Raw genomic sequence first — 26,443 nt, 5'->3', positions numbered from 1 at the left:
TGGAAGTTGCATGACTAAACAAAAAGTTTTTCAATCATTTTTTAAAAATAAATACATGTAAAAAAAAATAAAAAAGGAAATCAAAAGAAGTCAGTCAAATAATATTGCTGAGTTACATTGATCAGTCCTGCTAACATTGACAGGCTGCAGGTGTTAGCTTGGCCATTAGCCTAACAAGCGCGCCAACGTTCTGGAAATACTTATAACCTCAAGAAATACAGATATAAATACAAATGCATACTTTTTTAATTTCTCGAACGTAAAAAAAGCACACAACAACCTTCAAATCTTACCTTCCGTTTACTCGGTTGGTTCTACCGTCTGCTTCGCCGCTACTGTCCGTTTCCGTCCCCCGGGACCCGCTTTCCGGTGGAGCACAGGGAGAAGCTCGTCAACCGTTATAGCATTCCTGCTAGCATGTAACATAATTACAACCCCCCCCCCCCCCAACCTTCAAAATAAAAGTCTTAAGGTCAACAATGCTCAAAAAATAGAAGGCTTTTCTCCCATAATTTATTAGGGGAGGGAGTTGGGCACAAAGCTGGTCACAGGTGTAGCTTCAGTACACTACCTTAACAGCACCTTGTAAAAATATCACCATGTTGGCAAATATTTAAAAAAAAAAAAAAAACATACACAAAAAAAGATTGTGAGGTTTTAGAACTTTATTAGCTTATTAAAGCATATTAACATTTTTTGCTTGAGAAATGAATACACCATCACTGTAAATGAACAAGATTTATTTTTCTCTATCAAAATTAGGCATTTTAACAAGTAAAACTCAACAAATTCAGGATACAAATCTTGCTGACAGAGTAATAATCCGTGCATGTGACATGGATGTCTTCATGCATGCCGGTGACGCTGCGATAAGCAGATGCAGGCCGGTGCTCTCAGCCACCGGAGCCAGGACAGCAGTTTTCTGGGACGATAAAACATGAGCCTGCTGTGGTTTTCAGGTGATTTACTGAAGGTAAACACAGAAAAAGGCTGTGAGTGATGCCGTGCGCTCCGGTGTAGCGAAACACCGCGTCATCTGGGAAAATACTTAGAAGAGAAAGACAAAGGCTCGCTGACAGTTTCAGGGACCAATTATGTTCTCCCTGTGGTTGTTACTTATATCTTCTTTTTCTTTCACAAAACTCATTCCCTAAATGAATATAAAGTCAAATCAATATTAAGATGATTTCAAATGAATAAGATTTTCAATGTGGGACCAATTTCATTTCCTAAACTGTGGTGATAGGTGGTTTGTTTGAATCTCATCTTGCACAATGTCTCGTTTTGTATTGACAGCTCAGATGTGCCACCTAGTGGAGAACTGCAGACACACTTGATCATTTCCAGTAAAATAATTGAACCCAGTTAAATCTGCGGTGGCAAATGAAACCAGTGATATATGCAGAGTCTAAATCAGTCAATATCTACCTGTCAAGTAACCAGCGCCTCCAGCAGGTAGACTCTGGTATCAAAACAGGACCTCAAGACCACCTGACAGGGGTACTGTCCACATGAGTCTGCCTTAAACCGTACAGGGACGCTCACACAGCCAGAGTCTACAGAGCACAGAGTGGAGACCCAGGGTGAAGGGCGACGGAAACAAAGCCAACACACTGAATACTCGACTTAACATTTTGCATGTCTCGCTAATAAAAAGTGAAAGTGCTGCTTGTTCAGTTATACATGTTTTTTTCATTAAATTCTCTCGTTATGTTTCAGCTCCAATGTTGACCTGATTACTAAAAACTTTGGCAGATATTCAGATAACTGGTTAATTTCCTGAGTATCACATACTTGAATAGAATGAGAGTTGTGGATTTTGGTTTGTGGATCAGGTTTTCAGCCTGAAACCAGTCCTGTGTTCGGACAACGCGAGGCTTCATCATCAAGGCTCCAAGAAAAGATTTTATTGTGCTGGGTATTTTACGTGTGTATGTTACCTGCAGGGTTGTCTCCAGGGACTCTGTCGTCCGCTTTCACGGGTATCGTTACAGTACTGGGTAGAGTGAATTGTGGCAGAGAAACCGCTACACTGTACTCCAGCCTTTTACTAGCTGTCATCAGTTGGATCTGTCAGTAGGAAAGAGAAGAGAAGGTCCAACTAGTAGGAACACTGCCAACAGGGAAACATCTCACATCCCTGGGTGTTTGTGTACCTGTTCTTTGGACAGCTTGCATGCTGCTGCCGTCGCCCTCACAGTGCTGCTATGCAGAGTGCGCGTCAGCGTCCGCCTCCTGTGTTCGTCAGCACCCATCGTGTGCTCACCCCAGACGGCCAGCGCTTGCTCCCAGGCCAGATTGATGAGGGGGAGGCCCACCACCTCCTCCCAGACCTGCCCCGCCTTGCAGCGTAGACGCAGTACTGATACGCAACCATCTGGGTCTGCTGGAGAGAACAGACATCAGTGTTGATATTATCTGAATCAAGACTCAATTCAAACTCGCACAAGTTGGACACATTCCAACTAATGATGGAATAACTGATGTCTGAAGTGTTGTCAGAGTAATTGTGAGTGAAATTCCCAGTGTTGAATTCCTGTGGAGGAACAGCTCGCATGTATGCTGCAGAACAGGTTTCCTCCTACCAGAGGTGTTGAGGAGGGGGGCCATGTTTGAGCTGGGTCTGATGGTGAAAGGGGAGGGAAGGGGCAAATCCGCTGTAGCCCTCACCATGTAGACCATGTCACCAACCTAGGGGGACACAAACTAAGACAGTAGTGTCTAATGATCAAATACGACTACCTCTACTCCACTCATGACTCCGGTGCTTGGTATTAATATCTAATTCACAGACGTATGTAGCATGGTGTGTTATGGTGCACAGTAGAAGGTCATGGGTTATCCACACTACTGGAAAGATTTGTGACCACTCATTTTCTTGATATGTTCAATGAGAAAAGAGGGAAAAAAGTCAAATGCATGCGGGTGAGCATGTGCTGCATTTGTGATCGATTCAAAGCTTTTTCTATGTTGCAGTCACAACTTCAGAGTGTACTTAAAATGAGGATTTACTCCATTAATTCAAATTTCGCGTGAGCAGAACACACAGACAGTTGTGGTACATGCGTACAAACACACTGACCTGTGGGCAAACTAGTAACACGGAGCAGTGCTTGGTGCCTGGATACAGGGGCAGGTAGTGAATGTCCAGAGTGTCTGTTTGACCTGACATCAGACAAACACTCTTCGCTGAGCTCAGGAACTCACTGCTGTCACCACCTGGAAACACACACACACACACACACACACACACGTTAACAAACACAGACCGCAATCATTAGCGTCTTTTGTGTTGCTTACACGTGTACATACTGCGCTTGGAGCTCTTACCCTCCATCTCCTCCCCATACTTGTCCTCTGATATCATCTTCACAATACTGAAGGAAACGGGAGGGAGGAGAATCACAATCACACAATAAATAGGAGCTGAATCAAACCTAATTTTTCATGACGTTTCTTTGAAGGTAAGGTAATAAAATCTGATCAATAAGTGCATGCCTTACTTGGGTGTAGAAGAGGCCCATTGAGGAACTTGATCTGGTGGAGTCTTTTTTGAAGCCGATTTAAGTTTCAGCTTCCGGGCTGAGAGCAAGTTGTTCGTGTCTCTTTCCTTTTCAGGCTCCAGAGGGTTGAATGTGGTCTCCACCAGCACCACACTAAATAAACACACCCACACAGCAGAGGAGCTTGAATTTGAGGTTTTCATTGGGTCCTCCTGACCTGAGACCGCTATGTGCAAAGTGGATCTAAGAGCAGAGCTCAGAACCGTCAGTGTGTTTTATGAACTTTTTGGCAAAGAAGAAGATGGAAGACGCATCACAGGCAGGTACAAGAGAGAAGGCTACTACCTCGCTAGGCAGGACAGTTTTCTCTATCACTATGCCAATCAGGTCTATGTCTCCTGGAGACATTCAGGTCTGACACTGCTGAAATAAAGGTACCGACATTGACACAGGTCCTGTAAAACCTGCGTGCATAAGCAGTCCCTCACCGTTACAGGCGTGTAGATACAAAGACACCAACACTCACGTGAACTTCGCGTCCTTACTGAGAGGATTCACTATTGGAACATGGATGACTTTGGGTTCATAGCAGGGAGAGCTCCACTTGACAATGTTCTGAGGAGAGACAGTGGAGCGCAGAGGGTCATCTAGATGCAGAATATCAGCTGTGGCTCTTCCCCTCAAGATAGACACAACAGAGTCATGGTGATAAAACACTAACAGGCAGCCAAACATCGGATAAGGCAAGCAGTTCTTTCAGTAATTCTACACACATCTGGTTTTATTCACAGATAAAGAACCTTTTTTGTTGTAAGCCAGAAGTGGTGGACTCACTGTGGGTTTAACGCGATTGATGCATGTCTTCAATTTGAAGGCCACAGTGGTCCCACGCAGGCAGCTGGAGGCCAGCACCAGTACAGCCTCCATGGACCGCAGGAAGGAGCAGTTAAACCGGACGGTCACTTCAGCGCTGACCCTGTAAAATCCATCAGATTACCTGATAATGCAGCATTTGTTTGAAGTGGAACAAAAGTGCCCTTCACATTTTCAGGTCCCAGCTTCAGGTCGTGATAGGTATTGATCGGCCAAGTTATAAAAAAAAAAAAAAGTTATGAAACTTGGTTATTGTTGCTGTATAATGGCGTCATAAAAGAAAGCCTTTTTCAAAGTAAAGCCGGGAATGCAAAATGGGACATGGGGTATTTAAAGGGGCCTCGCTTGAGAGCAAAGGACGGGTCTTCCCAAAACAAGACATTCAGGAAACACACATGCGATGATCGATGATTCAGATACTAGTTTCAAGAAAACTTGGGATACTACAAAGGCATGTACAAATGATTCATTGCCAACAACAATAATTCAAACCCCTCTTTTTAAAGGGTATTTCTGCACTGTTACTGTGTTATTTGATAAAGCTTCACTGGAAACAACTAAGAACTCACTTTGGAGAGACTGTGACAGTCGAACCGTTGGGGAGAGAGAAAAGATGGGCGTCCTCTCCAAACAGGAAAGCCTGGTACTTGGCAGGCTTCGAGGAGGGGTTGCTCAAATGCACCTGTGGGTAACACACGGACGCACGCACGCGCACGCACACACACACACACACAAAAACACATGGAAACAGCGAAATGGATACATTTTTCAAGCCATGCACACCCAAATACCAGTGCTCTGCGTACTGCTGCTACTAAACAATGCAACAGTGAAACCCTTCGAGCCGAGCAGTGACAAACTGACACATAAATGTGTATTAGTGGGTTTATGATTCAGTTTGTGTGTCTTATTCTGTTCATGTGGGCCTTGTATGGCCTATTATCCATTTATCCAATGCAATTTACATCCTTGTTAGTGCTTATTACCATGATTTATGAGGTATGCTTCATCATACCAATGTGTGTCTGTGTGTGTGTGTTACCTGCTTGCTGGAAGTGGTGTGCATGTCTCCTGATAGTGTAACGGTTTGCACTGGCAGGTACTGAGGCAGCTTCTCATACAGGTGAACACACAGCATCAACATTTGCACTGCATTAGGATCTGATAAGTCTGTGGGCTGCACACGCACGCGCGCGCACACACACACACACACACACAAACATATGCATTAACCAGTTACATTAACAGGTCATTAACTGAGTTAATTAATGCAGTAATTCACTCAAATTTCTCTGTGATACCTCCTGTACCTGTCCACCTATGTTGAAACCTCAGTGCTCCATGTATGATGTTGCACCTAGCCTCAATTTGCATATGACACTATGGTAAATGCTCTCTAGTTGATGACACATCCTACAGGAAGGATGTGGAGGCTGCTTTGATCACCTTGATGAAGTCCCATCTCTTACCTGGATGTCTATGTTGAGAGACAGAGAGGTTAAGGCCTGGACCACGATGATGTTGTTGTGGAGGATCTGCTCCAGGCTGAGAGTTGTGATGTACATCCTCTGGAGGTGGCTAGAGATCTATTAGAGAACACGTCACATAAGCAGAAGAACTGAAGAGGCTGTCCACAGACAATGAAGAAGTTAGAAATGCACACACATCCTTGTACTTATATCTTTCATTGAATTCATTGACATAATACATTCCCTAGCCCCTCACCCTAAACCTAACCATCTCAACTGACTGCCTGACCCTAACCTTGACCCTAAACCCAACCAGAACCTGATTCTAACCTTGACCCTGAACCCAACCAGAACTTGATTCTAACCTTGACCCTAAAATCAAGTCTTGACCCTCAGACGGCCCTTTGAAGAAGTGAAGACCGGCTAAAATGTCCTCACTTTCCAAAAATGTCCTCACTCTATAAGTTAAATGCATATTCTAGTCCTTAATATGTAGCAAGTGCAAGAACACACACACACACACACACACACACACACACACACACACACACACACACACACACACACACACACACACACAAACCAGGTACGGGCAGTAGGCAGCTAGCACAGCAGCTAGGACCAGTCCATCTGTCAAGTCCAGGTCAAAATTCACTATCCAGCGTGCAGATGGGACACCACCTGTGGACCATCAGCATGCAGACATCACCCAGCAATCAGTGATCCATACTGAGGCAAGAGCATTCAGACTCATTCTAATATCAGGATATTGTACTTTCCTACTTTCTTCTTCTCTATTCTATTTCATTCAACTCACGAGGCTACAGTAACTGCAGTTGAGTGGCTGTACGCGTGTCCTACCTGTGCTCCACACAGTCTTCCTCATGCTCTCATAGTGCTTGTTGAGCCATGAGAGCAGAAGGAGCTCCTGGGAGGAGTAAATGTTGCTGGCCAGCGGCTGAGAGGTGACATTCAGGATTTCGATTGCTTCCTCCTGGCTCAGAGTTGTGTCCAGACTGCTCTCTGACAGGCGATACAACACCAACACCTGGGTGGACAGATGCATTCACATGGTGTTTCCAAGCCATAAAGGTTCTCAGTCCTGTCTTTTATAGCATCTGTGCTCTGCTTCAGATATCACACGTTCACAAACACAATCTCTAAACCTCTGTTAATGACAGCCAGAAAAGGTTTTTCACCTTATAGATTTGTAGGAGCACATCAGTCCAGGAGCGTTTGGTGATGCGGCTGTAGTCCTGGGTGGGACTGTCCTCATTAGACTGAGACAGAGAGAGACAGACACACACATCTAACACACAGGAAGCTCTACATTTATGTCTACAGTATCTCTCTACTCAAGAGAATTAGTTAGTGAGAATACTGGGCTCAGTTTGAGCTTTCATCTACACTGAGACAGTTAGAAACCAGCCACAGATGGATAAGAGAACATGGCATTCAATCAAATTGATGTGTGTGTGTGTGTGTGTGTGTGTGTGTGTGTGTGTGTGTGTGTGTGTGTGTGTGTGTGTGTGTGTGCGTGCGTGCATGTACCTGCTGGGTGCACCAGAGGTTGAACTCTTGCTCATCTAGTAGGTACTCTGGTCGGATGTGATGCAAACAGGCTCCCTGTGACCTGAGCACAAGTAAACAGTGGCCACAAAAATGAGCAAAGGTTGACAGAAGTTTCCAAGATGCCTCCAGACATCAAATATACTGCTGGTTTTGCCCGTTCGTTAAAGTGGTGGACACCAGAGAACAGTGAGAGGGAGACTGCCGCCCTGCTGGGGCACAGCGGGGAGTTACACCATGGCAATATTTAGAAATGATTTGTTCTCAGGGAACTGACAAATTCAATTTTTTTTTTCTTTACGTTTTAAGGCAGCTGTAACTGCTGTTTCCTATAATAACGTATCAAATGACAGTGTGTCATGTCAGACTCGCACTTGTCCTTTTTAATTCTTTTAGAGAATTAGCACCGACTTTGCAGCTCCCCTTGGCTTTACAGTAGATTTTTGGGGGGGGGGGGGGGGGGGTGAGCACAATTACAAGCACAGGCAGCAATATTCCAGCCAGTAGCTTTGACTTCTGATGCAGCCTGTCTGTCAGACAGAGGTTTAAGTCAGTCATCGTCAGTCGAAACAGCGAGCACACCCCTGAGACCTGCTGTACCTGAGAAAAGCTAACACAGCTTCATGCTGTTGTAGCAGCTGTTTAATGCGTTGGTGTGTATCACTGGAAAAACTCTGACACTGAGGAATATTGGGAATCTCTTTGCCGCTAAGGTGACGAATCATGTCCACGACAGACCTGGAAACAACAACAGCATCGATGTAAGTCACTATTTTCCTTGACCAGTGAAAACCTGTGAGTAACAAATACAAAACAGTAGAATCGCGTCATTACAAACAGACTAAAAGAAGCATTATTTGGAAATGAGAGTCTCTTCTGCTTTAAGGGAATGTTCTTTAACATTGTCATGAAAATGTAACACTACTGACCATTTGTACTGAACATCCACCACACACGTACGCACCAGGAATCTTTATTTACATTGACGCGATACGTCCGTCCTCTACAATGAGTTTTTTGGATTTTAGGCACAAATCTGGAGGGAGAAACAGATTAAACTGTAGCTGGACATAGAATAATAGATGAGTGCAGTATTATTCAAAGGTAATCCGAGCGCACCTTCTGAGCGTGTGCGGTACAGAGATGGGGCGTGGTCCACTTGGCCAGCCACATAAGCTAAACCACCTCTCCACTGCCAATAAAACCTTCCGGTAATATTGTGTCTCCTTTGTGTCAACAGCAGGGAATTCTGGGACGGCAAGATTAGTTGGTAGGTTGTCTGTGATTGGAGAGACCTTCTCATGACTGCTAAGCTGGCTGCTCATGCTCTCACTGCATGGAAAGGAGTCTAAAATAGACAAATGCTTTTCTTACAAACGTGGTCCTCCTGAGTCACATGTTCGATCGAAACATCAGTCAAGCTAGGAAAGCTTCAAACGCTGATGTAGCGGGACTTAATCACCTGACAATGAGCTGTTGATTGCTGAGCTCTTGTGATCAAACAGTGAGGAGGATGAACTCAGACCAGAGGGAGGACTTGGCGTGTGGTAGCGCTGAAGAACCGCCTCAACAGCTGTGGGCCCTTGAATGCAGTCAAACATAAACCAAATCACTTGCAATGAAGAAAATAACGCCACCCCCCCCCCCCCCCAAAGGTCACCAGATTTTGATTGGACGGAATAAACGCCCAGGCGAGCACATGGTGTTTTCATTAACAGTACTAAATAAACATAAACAAGCTGCAGAGGAGGCTTAGAGTCCACTACACACAGTCACTCACTTCCATGAACATGGATTTAAACGTTTCCTGGGCTCCAGTGCTTCAGGCTCCCTACCATCTACCTCCATTGATGTGTTTGATTATTTGATACAGTACCTGTCTTGAGAACGACCTGTTCATTGTTGCCATGAAGAGCCAAGTAGGGCCAGACGGTCAACAAGCAATTGTCAGCAATGGCACACAAATTCACTCTGAACCTGTGAGGAAGCAGAGTCGCAGAGAGAATCACATGGCTTACTTCATGTGCTTAGGGTGGCAACATCGCGGGGACAATCAGAGGCGTTGCAGTGTAAGTGCTTACTTGTTGTTTAGGTGATCCATGAATGTGATGTATGTGCAAACAGACACAGAGACACTGCAGCAGAAAGACACTCTGCAGGTCAGAGAGCTCCCTCCTACTTCCTGGTTCTGGATGCAATGTGGACGTCTCTGTTGGAGGACAGATTATAAAAGTGGGACATCTTGAAAGATCCCACAGGTGTTTCTCTAGATGCGTCTGTCAGGAATATCTTTCCCACTGGTCACTCTAAAGCAGTTTTTGGTGTTTGATTTCCAGATGTCATCAATGGCAAACCGGGAAACAAACTGGCGCAGGACTTGTCGCATGTTGTGGATTTTATACACATGATGGTTTCTGGTCAGTGTAAACACAGCGGGGTGCAGGAATGTAACGTGGTGAATTTAACCTTCTACACTAACACAAACTGGTCTGAGTGCAGGATTGTACCTGGTTATGGGCAGGAATGGTGTTACCCTCTGGAAAGTCCACAGAGATTGGATTGATCTTTGTCCCGTCCTCCAGCACCACCTCGCTCACTTCAGCTACTACACTGGTTCCACTGCAGGACAGGGAGGGGTCAGACAGATATGTTAGTAAAAGCACGGATAAAGTCGACTGACTGTTCCATAAAGCCATCCTCCTGAATATTTATATTTATAAATTATTTTCTTTACTGTCCAGGATATATCCCAGCATTTATATTCCTCTTTTGGTGCTTGAGTCTGACCCTCAGAAATTGTTTTTTTAGGGGAATAAACAGTTTATTCAGCATAAACAGCAAGTCATCAGGCATTATCTACTGTCAAAGCTATACACTTATAAACCTTGATGGTTGATATTCACGGTTTTGCTGTATGTGCGTTCACATGTCTGTGATTTGTGCCTCAATATACATTTCAAATATTAGGCTCCTGTGTTACATTATGAACAGCAGCGTGTGGCTTGTGGGCACAAAGTAGTCCACCTTTCCTCTCCTTGTCTCTGTAAATAGCATATAAACAGAGCAATGGTGAGGATTTATTGAGGAGGAGAAAGATCTTTATGCAGCCACTGTGTTTCTCGTTTCTGTTATCGGAAGATGGTTTGGAATGGTTTTGTTGTTCGTTCGGAAAGCTGTGTGCACTTCCTCGGAACAGGGGATAGCTTGTTGGATGAAAATGTGAGCAAAATCCAACAGTAGGTGCAGACATGCCAGTTAAAGTGTTCTGGCTTCACTGATAAAAATCATGCTGAGATGAATAATATAGCCAATTGATGAGTGTGACTTTGTCTTTTTTGCATTCATTAAGCTGGTAAATTATCACCTGCTAAAAAAAAAGAGAGTAAATGTAATAAAAAAATCTACCATAATTATTGTTCAGCCCATCCAAAAAGCTAATGGCTACAAATCTGATTGCATACCAGCTGTCCCACATGTCAGGATCCAAACCATCACATAGGAAATGTTCATAAAATGTAGCAGTTACAAGGATAAATTGTGGAATCTTCTGAAATAGAAACCATTGTTATTGTATGTATGCAAATGTGAAAAAATCAACCTGGGGTATCCTGAGACCAGCAGGGTGAGGGAGGCTGTTGCACTGCCTTTCAAAGGCACAGGGGGGAGAAGGATTTGAGGGGGGTGGCTGGTGATACTGGGGAGCTGAGTGGTGATGGTGATGGACAGCTGTCGATAGGGCTGATGTCCCCGCTGTTCTTCCATCGTCCTCCTTCCCTCGTCCACCAGGTAAAGTGAGAGGGACAGTCTGCTCTCTCTACCTACAGGGAAGAGAAGGTACAGGTGGAAGCGAGGACACTGGCTGCCCCTGATGAAGCTCACGTCAAGTGAATGATGAAATCCTGTTTGTATTCTTTATATTTGCAAAACTTATTATCTAAACGTCTCTTTAGGACACTGATTACTAAATTGTACCTGTGGATTTTGTGTTTAATTATTCGGCTTAAATCCTTCATTGGAAAACCCTTATGAAATCTTGCTTACTAGGTTGCTCATCTGCTGGTGTTTATGAGTAATTCATGTATTTGAGTCAGCTCTGTGTTCCTGTATTTTGCTCCAGTTATTTAAAGTCAAAACTACAAACTACAATTGTGGTGTCAGCCAGGCATTTAGAAGTTCGAAAAGCCCCGTACTTAATGACTCCTGCGTGAGTGCGTTTATGATCATTTCTCACTTCTTGGGACAGCCTTGGCCCTGATGGTGACTGACAGGCTGATGGACTGACCAGGCCCCAGACAACCTGATGATGGAGACATGGTACAGAGCTCCCCCTCTCCTCTGTCACCTTCTGGTTCCATTGAAGGACTGGTGTCAAACCACCAGTACACACTCGACCCGAGGAAACTGCGCCAACACACACTCTCTTCACTCACTGCTTTCAGCTCCACTGCCTGGAGAATGGAGAGGGGAGGAGTTGAGAGACACGATAAGAGAGGAAAAGAGTCCAAAATAATGAATCCATGAAACACTAACATGCAATAATTTTATGCTTCAGAAAGGCTCAGTTAGGGGTAAATTCTGTGTCTCCATGATGGATATGAAAATAACAAAGGAGATAAAAGACTTGAGAAAAAGAAGAGGGAAGACGGCCACCGACTTAATGTTGTTGATACCTTAGTGTAACTGTCAGGTTGTTGTGCATCAGGTTCCACGTGGAACTGTAGGTTAGCAGGAGACATTTCCACGGGGGCGCACAGCACTGAATCATTTCAAAAAGAGAAACGGGAACCATTTCGGATAGGATACATGACCCTAATGAACAGTGAGTAACAAGTTTCTCAACATAAATTAACAGAATTTAATATTAAACAAAGGTTTCACTATTTAACACACAAACACCTTTAATCTCCATACTAGTGACCTCACCTGTGGCTTGTATGTGTCTTGGCTGTTGTGTCACCATGGTAACAGAATGGGGCGGCGGTTTGGTGATGCGGCTCCTGTGGCCAGGTGAAAGCGAGGGGTAGGCGGAGGAGGGGGATGAGGAGTGGGAAGGAGATGATGAATCAGCGGGCCATCTGACTCCGTTGATCGTCAGCGGCAGGTCGAAGTCATAGCTGGCCAGCTGCAGGAAGACATTTACTGACTGTCCTTTCTTATTTTGATAACAGGAAGCTCAGAGCTCGTGGACACTCACTGACGGCACCATTTTACTTGCGCGTTCACTTCATCCTCCTTTGGTTCGAAGTCACATTGTTTGTGGGATACTTACACAAGCGAGTTAGCGCAATTGCTTCTTGCGTCTAGATGCTCACTGTCCTCTACTGCCACTGTGCAAAGTAAATACATGCACTGCAATAATAGATGAAGGTTTAAACTAAGAATAAACTTTTACAATTAAACTTTCAGTAGGTACAATATTGTACCTTAAGCTGGAAAACTTCCAGAGCAGCTAATAACTGTAAATCCCAGAGGAATATTGGCTGGACTGTCATGTGACTGGTTAAAGTGTATTTATTCATCAGCACACTCTTCTGTTCACTGCAGGAGTACTGCTAAGGGCCTGCATTTACTCCACAGCTTCTGGGAGGTACCAGAATCTCACCTGTGTGGGGGTGAGGACAAGCAAGCAGTCTACCGTCTTGAGGCCCTGGACTTCCACGACACTCACACTTGCTTCTTTCTCTACTTGTGGCCGGAGACAGAAACAATTAAAAAATATCTGTAACTGAAATTTGTCATATGTGTTAGCCACCCACTGCCACCCCATATACACTCTGATCCCATGTGAAATACTGCATTGTGTGTGACTGCATACTTTCTGATGGCTGGCGAACATGAACAGAGAAATCTGTATATTCTGACAGGTCAAAGGAGACCCAGGCAGCAGCTGACGAGTGGTTTGTCAGCGTAAACGGTATCACTCTCTTGGAACCCACATGAACCTCGTAGAACTTGAAGCTGGCCTACACAGAGGTTGAGAAACATGAGGAAAAGACAAGAGATAAACTTAGAAATCACAAAATCCAAAAAAAGAGAGACATTTATTATTAGGCCTGAAAATCCTTCTTTAACGGAGTGAAAACAACAATAAAAGTCCCTCCACTTGTCTCAAGTAGACGTGGAATTATCCAGTTACAAGCCTTCACAGCACAGTAAACGACCAGAGCTGAAAAGGTCACATTGCTTCCAGTTATTGCAATGGGACACTTTGATCAAAGAGTTCAAAAAATGTCTAATTGCTTCACTAAAATATGAGTTACCAAAGGAAAAAAAAAAGATTATTTTCTATTCTCACAGGCTGGAGATGTGGGAACACAGATTATCCTGAAGTGCTTTGTGGTCTCCAGTGAAACAAATATTCACTCAAGCGTATCTTCCAGGTTTTCTGTGCCAAATTTACTTTGAAATAAGTGCAGCGCTTCGGGTTTCACTGCTAAAAAGTTCATTAATGTATTAACACTGTTTCGTTTCTCCTGACGTATTTCAACACATCTTCTCTGCAGCTACGGTGACTGTGATAGCTGACCACACAAAACCAATCATGCGCCGCCACAGGGACACTCACCACACTGATGTCTAAGTTTGGCATCTCCACAGATCCACCAACTCTGAGCTCAAGTGGCTTCATATTCCTCAGAGCTATCTGGAACACATCCACCATGTTTAGCACACATCCAGCCCTAATCCTTCGAATCCTCCTTCTCTCTTTCGGTCTCTCACCTCAACTCTCGTGTCAAACTTCATGACAGTGTCAGGGCTGAAGTGGATTTTGAGTGTGGCCTGCCCCCCGCTTGGCACCTCGCCCCCTGCTGGACTCACTATCATGCCTGGCAGAGGACACACATCCAGCACCTGCTTTATACAAACAGAGAGAAAGAGAGAGAGTGGCTATTCATACAGGATTCTGTTGTTAATATAAGTGCAAAAAAACCAAGATCTTGAGTGATGGCACCTGATAGTACGCATGGTTCTTTCCATTGTTGTATAAGATTGCGGTTCTGACAGAGGCCATGTTGAGAGCCACTGATCCAAACATAAGCTGGTTTGCTGTAAGCAGGACCTTTGTCGTTCCAACCTGAGAGGGAAGGAGAAACGGACGCGAGTCTCCATTTAACCTACAGTCAAACATTTGACATACACATTCAAAGTGATCAATAGGAGAAGATCATATCATCAGTGGGTCTAATTCTAGGGACAGACCTGTGCAGTGCAGTGCAGGCGCTGGGTGCGGCCGTCAACAACACAGAGGTCAAAGTCTCCTTCTGAAGGGGACAAGAAGGACGGGTACCACACCACCTCGCAGTCTAACTCCTTGAATGGCTCCACAGTACCTGGGGACGGGGGACAGAGTTGTTGAATCAACTCAAATTATATACAGTCTTGAAGATAAATATGTCGGGGGCTGAGAAGGCAGCCATCATTGAGACAGAGGCTTTGACACCCAGGGACACTCATGCAGGGAGGTGGACTGCTTCCTCGTACCGGCCGCTGGTCGAACAGAGAACAGGATGCCACACTCGGTGACCACTGGTCGCCATGTGAATTCAACTGGTTGGTTATGCTGGTTTCGAAGAGTAACTGAGCTCCTGTATTCTGATCCAATGAGCAGGTTGGGAGTGGGACGGATAGTCAGCTGGGTAGTGGACAGCTCCAGATCAATAGGGACGACCCGGGCCTGGACCAGGATCTGACCAGGGTGCTTCTGGTTCACAGAGTAGCACACGGGTCTAGAGAAAAGATGTACGACTGTATTGGCCCACAAACATTGATTCATTTCAGTTGATGACCACAAAGGAGACTGTTGAACTGCTTCCTCCACCAACCTGTAGAAGTGACCCAGCTCATTGCTTTGAAATGCCAGGGACACGGTGTTACGGGAGCCCGGTGGCAGAACATGGGAGAGGGGTGATGAACCCTGCAGCTCAGGGCAGTCCACCTCCAACTGGACCCAGACGCATGCTGGAAGGTGGTTCATCAGCTCCAGCTTCTTCACACACACTGACTGAACACACACCTCGCCAAAGTCCACAAAGTGTGGGACTAACAAGAAATGAGAGAGATGTGTACACTTGAAATTCAAATTGTAAATGTTTTTGTCAATCTTGGTTTGGTATGATCGAACTCTCAGCATTTTCTGACTTGAGTAAGAATAATCATCAATAATTGGCCTTTCCAACAATTAACCTACCTACGTCAACTTGGTAGAGCTCCTGAGCTGTCAGAGTCTTGTCACAGTCTGCCACCTCCTGGCTGGTAGAGGGAACTGCATTAATCGCCACTGATGCCTGGAGAGAATTTAAGAGTAGAGCGACAACTCCCTTCATTCTGGCACTGAAATGATATTCGGTGATGTGAAATCTTTGGTGGCCTGCTGACCTGCCTGCTGGTTCTCATGTCTTGGAGGCAGCTGCTTTTGGTTACTAGGGAAGCGTTGTACTTCAGTGCAAACGCTGTATTGTTTTTTGGCCTTATGTGACTAATACAAAGTTTAGGGGGGACAAGCCCTTGAGAGGGAACAATCCCAATGTCATCTTCCACTTCCTGCTGTCTGATATGTGAAAATAAAACAGATTTCTCTTTAAGGTTCCCCAAACATCTCGTTTACAAGAAAATTGATTTTTATTCCTGCTTTCTACCTCTCCTCGGTCCTCTTCAGGCGTCTCTGTCTGAGTTTCGCAATGAAGTCCGTGTAAATCTGTCGATGTCGCTCCCTCTGCTCCTCCTCCTCCTCAGTGAAAGCATAGGCGGGGTCCACGTAGCAATATCGGTGCACACCAGTGAAGATGGTCCTGAGCATGATAGACAAGGACACACTGAAATTCCCTTCATCTAAAAAAACAAGAAGACATTTGTCACACAAGCATGAAACTTTACTGTTGTAGAAATCAAAGCTGCACATTTGGAATCTGGTCTCAGAACCCATACAACCCAGCTGCTGTAATCATACACACTTAGAATAAAATCTGTATAATTGACCATTTCTGAAGAACCTGATTTTGTTGCTTTCATGCAACTGCAAAGCATATTTGTCTTGCATTAATCATGAAATTATGAAAAAAAATGATCAATGACGCCACATTTGCCACAAGAATTTTCATTCCAATAAAAATAAATCAGTGTAAAGAGGGATTCATAGTTCAAAAAAATAATATTCAATATTCCGTTATTGGGCCTGTAATTCATAACTCTTATTGTCATTATTGTTATTACCATGATTACAACTTGCTGGCCAACTCAAACCTTGTGACGGGCTAAATTTAAACCGCTTTGGGCAGTGCTTACCTGTAGCGTGGGTGCGGAGAGGCCGGCCTGATACTGATGGCTCGGTCATTAGGGAAGGCCAGGAGCTCCTCCCCCTCCGTGCTTGGGTTCCTGGTCTCTCTGTGGTGTGTGTGAAGTCGAGTCTTGTCAGCATTGAGGACAGCAGCATGCACCATACAGTGGCACTGAGCCAAGTCACTGGCCCGAACCTGAGGTAGTAATCCGGTTGGATTAGTAATCTCTGGAGTGATGCCTGCAACACAGCCCATCAGAGCAGCACAAGGACAGGTACAACATTCATGAATGATCATAAATCACTGACAGGAAAAGAAACTACTGAAAACATTCGACCGCATTCTGTCCTTCAATTAACTGAAATGTTTAATATTCACCGGGGTTTAGTTTCGGCACTGGGTGAGTAGTCAGGCTGCAGCACTCAGCCGATAGGTGTAGAGAGATGCTGTGGAAGTTGCCAAGCCTCAGTGTGGTAGCAGCCTCCACGGTGTTGTCTTCCCTCTGGGAAACAACATGGCCTACAACATCCAGTTTCTGATGTACCTGAAACTTCCCTTGCTGTCGTGGAGTGAACGTCAAAATCACATGCTGGGAAATAATTATAATAAAAGACTTTTATTCCCATTTGTGACACGCCTTCAGTTGATAATAGCCGAAACATTCACCGTTGTTACCTGGCGCTGGCCCGGCCCGATGGTCCCTGCGGAGGGCTCAGTGGTGAAATGTGCTAACTTGCGGAAGTGGAAGTTGATGGGAAGTTGAGAGCAGAAGTTCTGCAGCACACACAGCCGACTGACATGTTGGCCTATCACACAGGAGGGGAAACTAAATGTGTGAGAGGGGCTGGGAACCAGGGACACAGGCAGGCCAGAGCCGGTCACCGCCAGCTCAACACTGCTGGTACCTACGAGAGACGCATGAGGAGGAAACTGGAGTCACCTCACTCAGTTTGAAGTGGCTCAAAACAGACCTGCAAGCACTTCTCAAAGTACAATGAAACACAAGTGAGTGAGCACGAGTGTGTGTGTGTGTGTGTGTGTGAATACCATTCAGGTGAGTGAAGCCATGTCTGCTTCTTATTGACTCAAACTGCAGGAACAGACAGCAGTCCTGCTGGCTGGCTGAGAAATCTTGCTTCTTGTCATCACTTAAAATAAACAAACCATAATCAGTGTAGTTGTGGTGAACCTTGAAATACCAAACTTCCCTCACACCATTCATCATCTCCTCGTTAGTATAGTGGTAAGTATCCCCGCCTGTCACGCGGGAGACCGGGGTTCGATTCCCCGACGGGGAGTTCCATTTTTATACCCTTCGTCATGTATGAACTTAACTTTGGCATGACCAGCAGAGAGCAAAAGGGAAAACAAATTATTATGAAGACCAGGAGCTAGAAAACACGTCAGGGGCTTTCTGACTAGCAGTGGAAGTCACTCCTCATTGTTAGAAGATCAAATCTTCAACTACGAAAAGAACCCATTGTGTTCAGGAGACAAAAAGACAACCCATACTCCACCTTCTGAAAATGGGGCTGAAGCGAACTGCCACAGTAGTTTTGTCATAAGGTCCCAGTCGACCTTGTTTAGGAACACACACTACGACCTGAGAGACGTCAGGGGTGGCGCGGCTGCACTGCTGGATTCCCTCCAGCAGGGCGGCGTTTGTGCTTTTCTGCAGGTCCGTTCCCTACACGACAGCTTCATTACTTTAAGCAGTTCCTCTGAAATGATCTGCTACCAATCTCTGACAAGAGGCCGTCACTTACCACCTCAGTCCCAGCAGCAGTATCCTGAAGCAGGCAGACCCAGTCACACGCCTGGGGTGCACTATTTCTCAAAACAACATTCTGCACCTGGGACGTCCCAAGGTGGACCGGTCCAAACTGTAGAAGTGAAAGCGGAGTCCCCTGTGAAAAGTCACAGCAAAAATAACCATAAGCAAGTTTAGGCCACATAACACTTGCTCATAAACTTTCTATTTTCAATTGCGAATCACACAAAAATGGACAGCATGAATTCCATACCTGCTGGTCAAAGAGCTCAAACTGTTGGTCCACCACCGTAGCACCAATAGTGAGAACAGCAGAGTCATTCTGAAGTGTGACCCTGGGACACAGAGACGATGAGCACAAGGTAGAGGCGAAGTACACACACAGGTACATGAGAACTAAATATAATCCTGATCACTCACACAGTAAAATGGCTTCATTAACTTACAAATACTTGAGTGAGAAATTTGTGAGTAGTGGTTACACATCCGATGTTGGAGAAAGAAAACAACACTACCCACTCAAGAATAATTGTGATGCTGGGATTAAATCCTCTTATTTTGGACATTTCTCAAAAAACACTTCCCTTTTTCCTCATTGGATTACATTTATTTTTTCATATATTTCTTCCTCAGTCCCTCTTCCTTTTTAGAAGGAATTTGTATTTACCTATTGAGAGCTAAATGTGCTGGATAATCACCAACTACTGTCCGATCAATGAGTCCCTCTGTATGTTTTTGTTGATTTGGTGGTAGAACGTCATTTTGAGAGCATAGTGAACAGAAAGAGTGGATCGGTTCAGTCGTGACGGATCTCTTACAGAGCTTTCTCCATGATCAGCTTGGGTCGGTCTGTGCGCAGTTTAACTTTCAGCCACTGGGTGGCGCCAGGTGCTATGACTCCACTGCAGGGTGATATTCTGACAGATGGGTCTCCACTGTACTGCACCTGGAACGTTCCTTTAGTACCCCCCCCAACATAAACAAATGATGTCATGAATTTACCTGCTTACTTAGCATGAAAAATATACAAAACACTCTGATAATTTTGAAACTTGTCCATCTCATACAAACATAATGAGACATTTTGCAATTTTGCTCGCGATCGTGTTCAGATTTAATTTCGTATTCATTTTGAACACTAAGAGTGTCAATAAACGTGCAACCATGTAGGGTTTCTAGAGAGACTGTTACAATGTAAAGACAGACATGTCAGGTGTACCTGGCGCTGACCCCTCATTGGTTATGGGATGATCTTTCCTGATCAGCTGACTGCTGGCGGTAACCACACCAAAATCTACTTCTGCATCCATGTGTAAGTGACAAGCCCTGGGAAACCTAGAGGAGCAGAGAGAGTTTTATCAGCACATACTTGTGGAAATACACAAAATTAAAGCTGCAAGCAGCGTTGTTAGGGCCTGAGCCCCCGCGCGGCCTACGGCCGCGTCCTTGACACCGGCCCGAATCCAACGGTGTAATCGGCAAATCCCTAGGCCTTGTAGTTTAGGAGATATGAGCCTCAGTGCCCTGCACAGTGTGACTGCAGAGCTGAGAGCCGGCCCTTTAAGAGCCCCTCCCTTCTCTGCTCGCTCTCTGCCATCTGTGTCAGAGCTGAGAGCAGAGCTGAGAGCAGAGCTGCCAGCTGGCCCTTTAAGAACCCCTCCCCCGCTGCACTGTGTCTGATCTGTGCTGGAGTGGAGAGAGTGGAGGATTCAGAGAAATGTAGTGTGTAAAAGCTGAATAAGTCGGCATACGTTGGTCAAAAGTCACACAAAATACCATATTTTTGTAGGGATTTTTGTCAGGAATACAGTGGTGTGTTTTTAAAAGCTGTGGAATGTATGGTGTAGATGTGAGAAGCATTTGTTTGAGAGTATGTACCCTAAGAGGACACGCTCTCCCCATAGACTTCCATTGTAAGGTGAAAAGTGTCTCCCCCAATTTGACGGCTCATAAAATCCAAACCGAGCGCGTAGTATATTAACCTTGAACAACTTTTAATCAGCACAGTTGGGAGAGTAATGTGTGAAAGTTTGGAAGCCCTGGCATTTACGGTTTAGGAGGAGATAGATTTTGTTCGGGGCGCAAAATTGTCCAAAATTAGACATTCGTGTCCAAATTGTGGACATCCTGTTACAGTTAGGTCAGGGGTGTGAGTGTATGATTTATCCGTCTTGATGAGACGAGTTCAATGGTGTTTGTCCCATGTCTGTAGGACATTCCTACAGTCTGTGGCGTGGTTTTTTGTGTATGTAGGTGGCGCTATTGAGTAGAGCGCCTCTTTTTTTTTTAATTATCGAATTTTTCGCCGCACCCGATGTGCTTACCAAATTTGGTGAGTTTTCATGCATGTTTAGGGGGTCAAATTTACTTTTGAAGTGGCGAGTGTGACTTCGAAACATAATAGGGTCTTCGCCAGGGACTGGCTCAGGCCCTAAATATGTGTTCGCAGTATGATGCAAATATCTGTCAAGGTTGCTTACACCAGCAGGGGGATTTTAATGGTTTCCACCTGGTCAATATGAATCAGAAGGCAGTCTCTGACTTCCACCTCTTCCTCTGGAGTGAACTCCAGCAGGCCTGTTACAGACAGACCAGGAGCCACCACCTTGGACAGGTAGGCTGCTGTGAACTTGAACATCTGCAGACGGAGAACCACGACAGAAAAAGTAAAAATAAACAAAAGCTTGGACTGAAAACAACCACAAAAAAAAAAAATACAACCAAAGTGTTAACATATAAATATATAATTGAAAAAATAAATAAAAGTATTTCTATTTAGAAATGTATCGTAATAGTCAGACTTGTGCATTTTACAACCAAAGTGCTGATATATACAAATTCTCTCCATGTTGTGCAGTTTTTGGCTTCACCAAAAATGTGTAGTTAAGTTTCCAAGTTAATCAAATTAGACTCTTGTAACATCAAACTCTAGTTAATTTTTCTATCAATTAAAATTTAAGAAAAACATGACACAAGATTCTTTTTCTTTTCTTTTTTTTTGTTGTTGCCCAAAACGTTGCCACGCACGAGGACATTTGAAAGCTAACGTTAGCTTGCTAATTAGGTAATTAATTGGCTTCACATTCATTTTTCTTGGTATTATTCTAACGGTATTGCGTCTACTTTAATTAAATACAACAAAGTTTACATTACCTTTATCCTTGGAGCTTCCATAATTATGCTCTTCTGACTTTTCCCAACGTTTTTGACTGTGACGGTACTCTTATAAGCGTATCCGATTTTCACGTCTTTAAACTCGACACACGGCGGGTCGACTTGAACACAACTTCCGGCCATTATTTATTTTATTTTATTTTTTACGGTACTTACTCACACATTTGAAATGTTTTGCCGTTCGTGTGAGCCCGCTGCATGTCTTCTTCTCGACTGGCATACCGTCAGACAACTTTGCCGTTGCTAGGCAAACAAACGGACGCTGGAGTTGGCGTTCATTATCTCTTCCGGTCCACCTTAAAAGTGGTACGACGACGGTATTGATTATGAGTTACAATCCACTGGATTTAGAGGGGATAAATCTGGACTGCAACAGATTTACAAACAAAACCCCGTAGGATCATTTAAACAAAGTTTAAATTTTTCTCATTTGTTTCCTTTTTTTCCTTTTGTTTTTTTCCCCAGTTCATAAATTGTCTTAACGAAGGCTAAACACCTCCACCTACAGGTGTGAACGGAACTTTTAAGGTCGACCGCAATAATTCCAATAAACGGGAATACAGATGAAGATTCTCAAATGGAGAATCGGTGAAGGGCTCGATTTACAACCTTGGACTGTCCCAGAGGGCGGAGCATTGATAAAACATGGTTTCTGCTTTAATTCAGTGGTATTAAACGTGTTATTGAGGCATCAAGTCTTATTATTGTTTTAATTAATAAAATATTTCATACAGATGGGACGTTAGCAAGGTTATCTCCTCCTTGAAAGGTTTCAAATGTATTTTTTTTTTTGCTAACTAAACATTTTAAATTGCCTCTCATAATGTGGATTCTGTGCCATTTCATTGTCTAGCACAACAAAAAATATATTAAAAAAATAGTTCCATCATTCAAATATAGATTAAAAAGGACAAATGTGTAATTATTGATAGAGGTATGATTTATTTTATGAGAAAAAAAACAGTGAATTTCTTTAGTACATAATATATTACAAAAAAAGTATATTTGCTAGAAATACAAATATATAAAAATGTTTTCTGAAAAAAAAGGAACTTTAATGTGAAGAGGTCAATAATATCCATATAACTCATTCGTTTCCTTCTTATATAACAGCGCCGGGGCTCTCCCATATTTCATCATCATACATGTGAAAGGTAGATATGTGGTTTTCAGCTGCTGTGTGCGTTTCCTCATCAGTTTGGATTAAACCACCAACATCCTGCTCGTCACTCGCTGCCGCGTTTACGGACGAGTCCACGGAAGCTTCGTCAGACGGTTCTGAGCCGACTCGGTCCCGACAGCGCCGGTCAACAGCAGCGCCGGCAGGCTCCGCCCCCTCCTGGACGTCTGGGATGTGTTTTTTCTTGTGACGTGCGGCCTCTCCCTCTGCTGCGCCTCCGCCGGACTCGCGCTCCGCCCCCTCTTCCTCTGACGGAGTTCCCCGCTTCTCTGGAGTTGTCCTGATCCCCTGCTGGTTGTCAGGTTTGCTCTCCAGACCAAAGAAGTTGTTTCGGACGACGTAGCGTATGCACTGCAGGAGAACGTTCCTCTCGTGGCGGATATCCGGGGCCAGTAACTAAACAACAGAGTGTAGAGAAGCTTGTGACTATGATTCCTGTCTGAAAAAACATCTCTGTAGGATCAACGCGGCCTTATTACCATCTCCAGGAGGGTGGGGCGTCGTTTCTGTGGTGTATCTTGGTGCCGACCTATACCACCCCTTCCTCCCCTGCCTGCTCTTCCTCCTCTCCTGTTGTCGGCTGCGTGAAGGGCCGATCCAGACTGGGGGGCCCTGCTAGTTCCTGTATCCTGGGAGGATGTGCTCCTTGAGGGTCCTCTGTTCTCAGTTAGCCTGAATGAGTTTAGTAAAGCCTGGTTTTCTTGCACCAGTTCTTTGGCTTTCTGAATAGGAGCAGCTGAGACACAAGAAACGTGACATGAGAGGACACACCAGGGGAAAGACGTGGGTTCTAACTAGAATAATATCACTTTAGGGGTGAATGAGTCGGGAATTAACGCCGCTTTTTAGTTTTTTTTTTCAATGTTTCATCAAAGAAATTGAATTTGTCGTACGTGCAAGACGCCATCGTTTCCCTCAAAGGAGTTACCGGTGTTGTAACAACATGGAAAAAGATCAATACTGGAGGACAGAAACTTGAATTAACCTTCAACCGGCGGCATTAGAAGTGGAGTGAGTGACTCACCGCGTGGTTCCTCCTCGCTTTCACTCTCACTCATGGAGCCATAGTTGGCAACAAGGGACCCCAAAGCTGAGCTCATTCGTTTGGGGGCCACAGCGAGACCACCGATTCTGGATTCAGTAGCTGGGTCCTCTCTGTCGGAGTCTGGAGGCAGGTGTGGAGAACATAAACATCAGATCCAGACTTCACCCGGGATGTCAGGTATGTGTGTGTGTGTGTGTGTGTGTGTGTGTGGGGGGGGGTGACGATGGTGATGAAATAATAGAGAATATTTGTATTTCAGATGTTTGTTTACAGTTAAAACCACAGTGTCCTGTTCAGAATGTGGTTCTCCTCCACAGGAACCTCGTTGATGATATCTTACGACGTCTCCTGTCACTTGTGCATCACCATAGCAACAGATCTAGAACCGACATCCCGCCGAGTACACACAATGTCACCCACCGTGGTCGCCGATGGCCAGTGCTCCCAGTGGATCGCCGTCCCTGCTGGGCTGAGTGGGTGGTGGAGGGCCCTCTGCAGGATGGCTGTCTGATGGGTGCGGGCCTCGTGGATGTCGCCCACGGAACCCTCTGGGACCCCTCCCACGAAACCGACCCCTCCCCCGTCCCCTGCCTCTCATTCGCCTGTCCCGAACGGAAAACCAAAATGTTTAAACTTGCTATTTTGGCAAGAAGGAGATCTACTGTGCCTCGGGGGGAACTTCTGAACCGATTAAATGACATCACGTACCCAAACTGAGGGGTCTCTAGAACGGCGCCAGTCTCCTCCCGCTCCTCCATCACCCTTTTCTTTCTCTCAACATTCTGAAGCGTTGGATAGTTTCTGGAGAGAAAAATCGCAGAAAAGCGGTCAGTAACAGCTCTGGGCGGACATCTACGATCTCTTTCCGAGTACCGACTTGCGCCTGTCCTCTCTCCATTTGGCGATCTCCTCTGGCGTGTCCAGCTTGATTCTTTTAGCTCCTGCCGCGTGGTTCTGCAGGCACGGGACAAAACACAGATATTAGCAAACGGGAAAAAACACTGAGACGTTTAACGGAATTGATTTACTTACGTTTTTCCAGTGGATGCTGACTATTTTTTCATGAGCCATGAAACTGCAGTCGGGCACAGAGCACTAGAAAACAGAAATGAGCGGGGAATTCAAATTTAGAAGAAAGAAATGCATGGAACATCCATTGGAAAGCAGATGACCTTGACGTGTTGAGAGGTATGTTCATTGTACTTCTCCTGGTCCTTAAAGCCGCGGTCACAGGTGTCACAAAAATGAGAATACTCTGGTTCTTTTCTGTTCCTCTGCTGCGGATCGAAGAAAAAGTTTTAATCATTCCCACTTCTGTCTGCGTCGGCATCTAGGAAATGATCGGGATCTGATAGTTACTTTTTTCCCACGGTTGCCGCCGTTGGATCCGTGATTCGGCCTCCAGCCTTGCTGATGCCAGTCACGACCGAAGTTCTGACCTGGAGCGAGTTAGAGACAAAACAACTTGACAAACAGACAACACCTCAACCTGAAAATGTCTTTAGAAATGGGGCCAGATAAGGTCAATTGAACTTTGAGAACTCCTGTGAAACACGTGGACATCTTGGTCTGATGCAGATCCTCTCAAAAGAATCAAATCAAATCCCACCTGTCATATTTAAACTTGCTCTTCGGTTAAAATAACAACGAAGATGTAAAACAAACCAAAAAAAAATACATTCTGCAAATTTAACCACTACAACTGGGGATGTTGAAGAATTACTGACAGTAAAAGCAGAAAATAAAACATAATGTGCTGTTTTCAAACTTTCATTGGTTTAATATCTGCAAAATCCATTCTTTTCCGGGCTGAATATGAAAATAATAATGGATACTAACGTTGTATGGTTGTTCATCGTTAGCTTCATCCTTAGCTTTCAATACTCACCGTACGGACGTTTAGGTCCGTAGCTTCCACGACTCGAGGGGTGCCAGCCGGCCTGGGCGCTCTGGTTCCAGCCGGGCTCGGACACCGTCTCACTCCAGGTCCACATGCCGGGATGGAAGCTGCTGGGACGGGGCTGCTGCTGCTGGAACGACTGGATGGAGTTTGGAGGAGGACAGCCGAAGTCCGGCGGAGGATACAGTCCCGGCTCGTTCATACTGAGAACCCCGGGTCCTTCTTCGCACCGACGACAAATCGCACTTGAAGTAAACACGAGTCTCTCACTAAGCAGCTCTCACATGCGCGTGTTTTGCTGTACGAACCTGGGCGCTGTCGTCACTTCCGCTAAATCGGGAAGACGCGATAAACAGAGCCCCAAAGTAACGACTTGATCATAATTATCATGAAACACTGTGTATCTTTTATTTGTAACAATTTTAGGACGCAGCCATATTTCGTGAATCTTTTCCAAATATATTACTTTTAATTGGCGGTGAGTGTAGTGACTTCCCGCGAGAGTTGAGACAAACTTCCTGGTTGCCAGGTTGGTTAGAAACCCGTCCGGATATGAAAGTCAAAGCCTTGAAATGCTATTTTAAATCTTAAAAGAAGGAACATATACTCTCTGGAAACCAGGAATGGATGTCGCAAGACAAATGTAACTCGTTATTCTCCTAAGAAAAACACATTTTTGTGTGT

At 44.8% G+C, this 26,443-nt stretch overlaps 2 protein-coding genes and 1 non-coding gene across 9 annotated transcripts; 1 reads left to right on the top strand and 2 right to left on the bottom strand.

Annotated features, from left to right (window-relative positions):
* Nucleotides 1-657: 657 nt before the first annotated feature.
* LOC147272460 (cilia- and flagella-associated protein 47-like) lies at nucleotides 658-21,924 on the bottom strand. Of its 7 annotated transcripts, none has more exons than XM_086222350.1 (50): nucleotides 21,791-21,924; nucleotides 20,941-21,098; nucleotides 19,680-19,795; nucleotides 19,279-19,417; nucleotides 18,714-18,795; nucleotides 18,456-18,596; nucleotides 18,207-18,376; nucleotides 17,737-17,837; nucleotides 17,365-17,594; nucleotides 17,068-17,278; nucleotides 16,697-16,928; nucleotides 16,051-16,203; nucleotides 15,791-15,962; nucleotides 15,603-15,699; nucleotides 15,238-15,454; nucleotides 14,897-15,141; nucleotides 14,615-14,745; nucleotides 14,367-14,489; nucleotides 14,135-14,269; nucleotides 13,980-14,057; nucleotides 13,230-13,377; nucleotides 13,017-13,099; nucleotides 12,338-12,536; nucleotides 12,085-12,170; nucleotides 11,646-11,862; nucleotides 11,013-11,232; nucleotides 9,922-10,033; nucleotides 9,496-9,623; nucleotides 9,291-9,391; nucleotides 8,877-8,996; nucleotides 8,534-8,762; nucleotides 8,379-8,450; nucleotides 8,015-8,152; nucleotides 7,397-7,478; nucleotides 7,045-7,125; nucleotides 6,707-6,893; nucleotides 6,429-6,526; nucleotides 5,846-5,962; nucleotides 5,419-5,553; nucleotides 4,946-5,058; nucleotides 4,338-4,479; nucleotides 4,030-4,118; nucleotides 3,504-3,656; nucleotides 3,331-3,377; nucleotides 3,083-3,219; nucleotides 2,586-2,691; nucleotides 2,157-2,386; nucleotides 1,941-2,070; nucleotides 1,429-1,556; nucleotides 658-967 (listed from the first exon to the last, which is right to left on the bottom strand). In XM_086222350.1, the coding sequence occupies exons 2-49, from the start codon at nucleotides 21,096-21,098 to the stop codon at nucleotides 1,432-1,434; spliced, it is 6,756 nt and encodes a 2,251-aa protein (XP_086078476.1). In that variant the 5' UTR covers nucleotides 21,791-21,924; the 3' UTR covers nucleotides 658-967; nucleotides 1,429-1,431. The 7 variants fall into 7 exon arrangements, with proteins under 7 accessions (XP_086078476.1, XP_086078038.1, XP_086077959.1 ...); XM_086221912.1 differs by having other exon boundaries at nucleotides 658-1,047; nucleotides 21,614-21,898; XM_086221833.1 differs by having other exon boundaries at nucleotides 21,614-21,898.
* On the top strand, nucleotides 17,916-17,987 carry trnad-guc (transfer RNA aspartic acid (anticodon GUC)). The gene has a single exon. It is a non-coding gene; the product is annotated as a tRNA-Asp (tRNA).
* Nucleotides 21,925-22,562: 638 nt separating the features above from the next.
* Nucleotides 22,563-26,201, bottom strand: nufip1 (nuclear FMR1 interacting protein 1). The gene is made up of 10 exons (XM_086220817.1): nucleotides 25,748-26,201; nucleotides 25,219-25,298; nucleotides 25,032-25,136; nucleotides 24,892-24,954; nucleotides 24,737-24,813; nucleotides 24,568-24,660; nucleotides 24,280-24,461; nucleotides 23,839-23,979; nucleotides 23,294-23,550; nucleotides 22,563-23,210 (listed from the first exon to the last, which is right to left on the bottom strand). Exons 1-10 carry the CDS (start codon nucleotides 25,959-25,961, stop codon nucleotides 22,737-22,739), a joined length of 1,686 nt encoding a protein of 561 aa, XP_086076943.1. The 5' UTR covers nucleotides 25,962-26,201; the 3' UTR covers nucleotides 22,563-22,736.
* Nucleotides 26,202-26,443: the final 242 nt, after the last annotated feature.

Source organism: Aulostomus chinensis, chromosome 1 (genome assembly GCF_037954235.1).
Source record: "Aulostomus chinensis isolate RoL2024-O1b breed Wild chromosome 1, RoL_Achi_v1.0, whole genome shotgun sequence".
NCBI classification, from domain to species: domain Eukaryota; kingdom Metazoa; phylum Chordata; class Actinopteri; order Syngnathiformes; family Aulostomidae; genus Aulostomus; species Aulostomus chinensis.
Note: the sequence above shows the minus strand (reverse complement) of the source record. Positions and strands in the feature narration are given on the sequence as shown.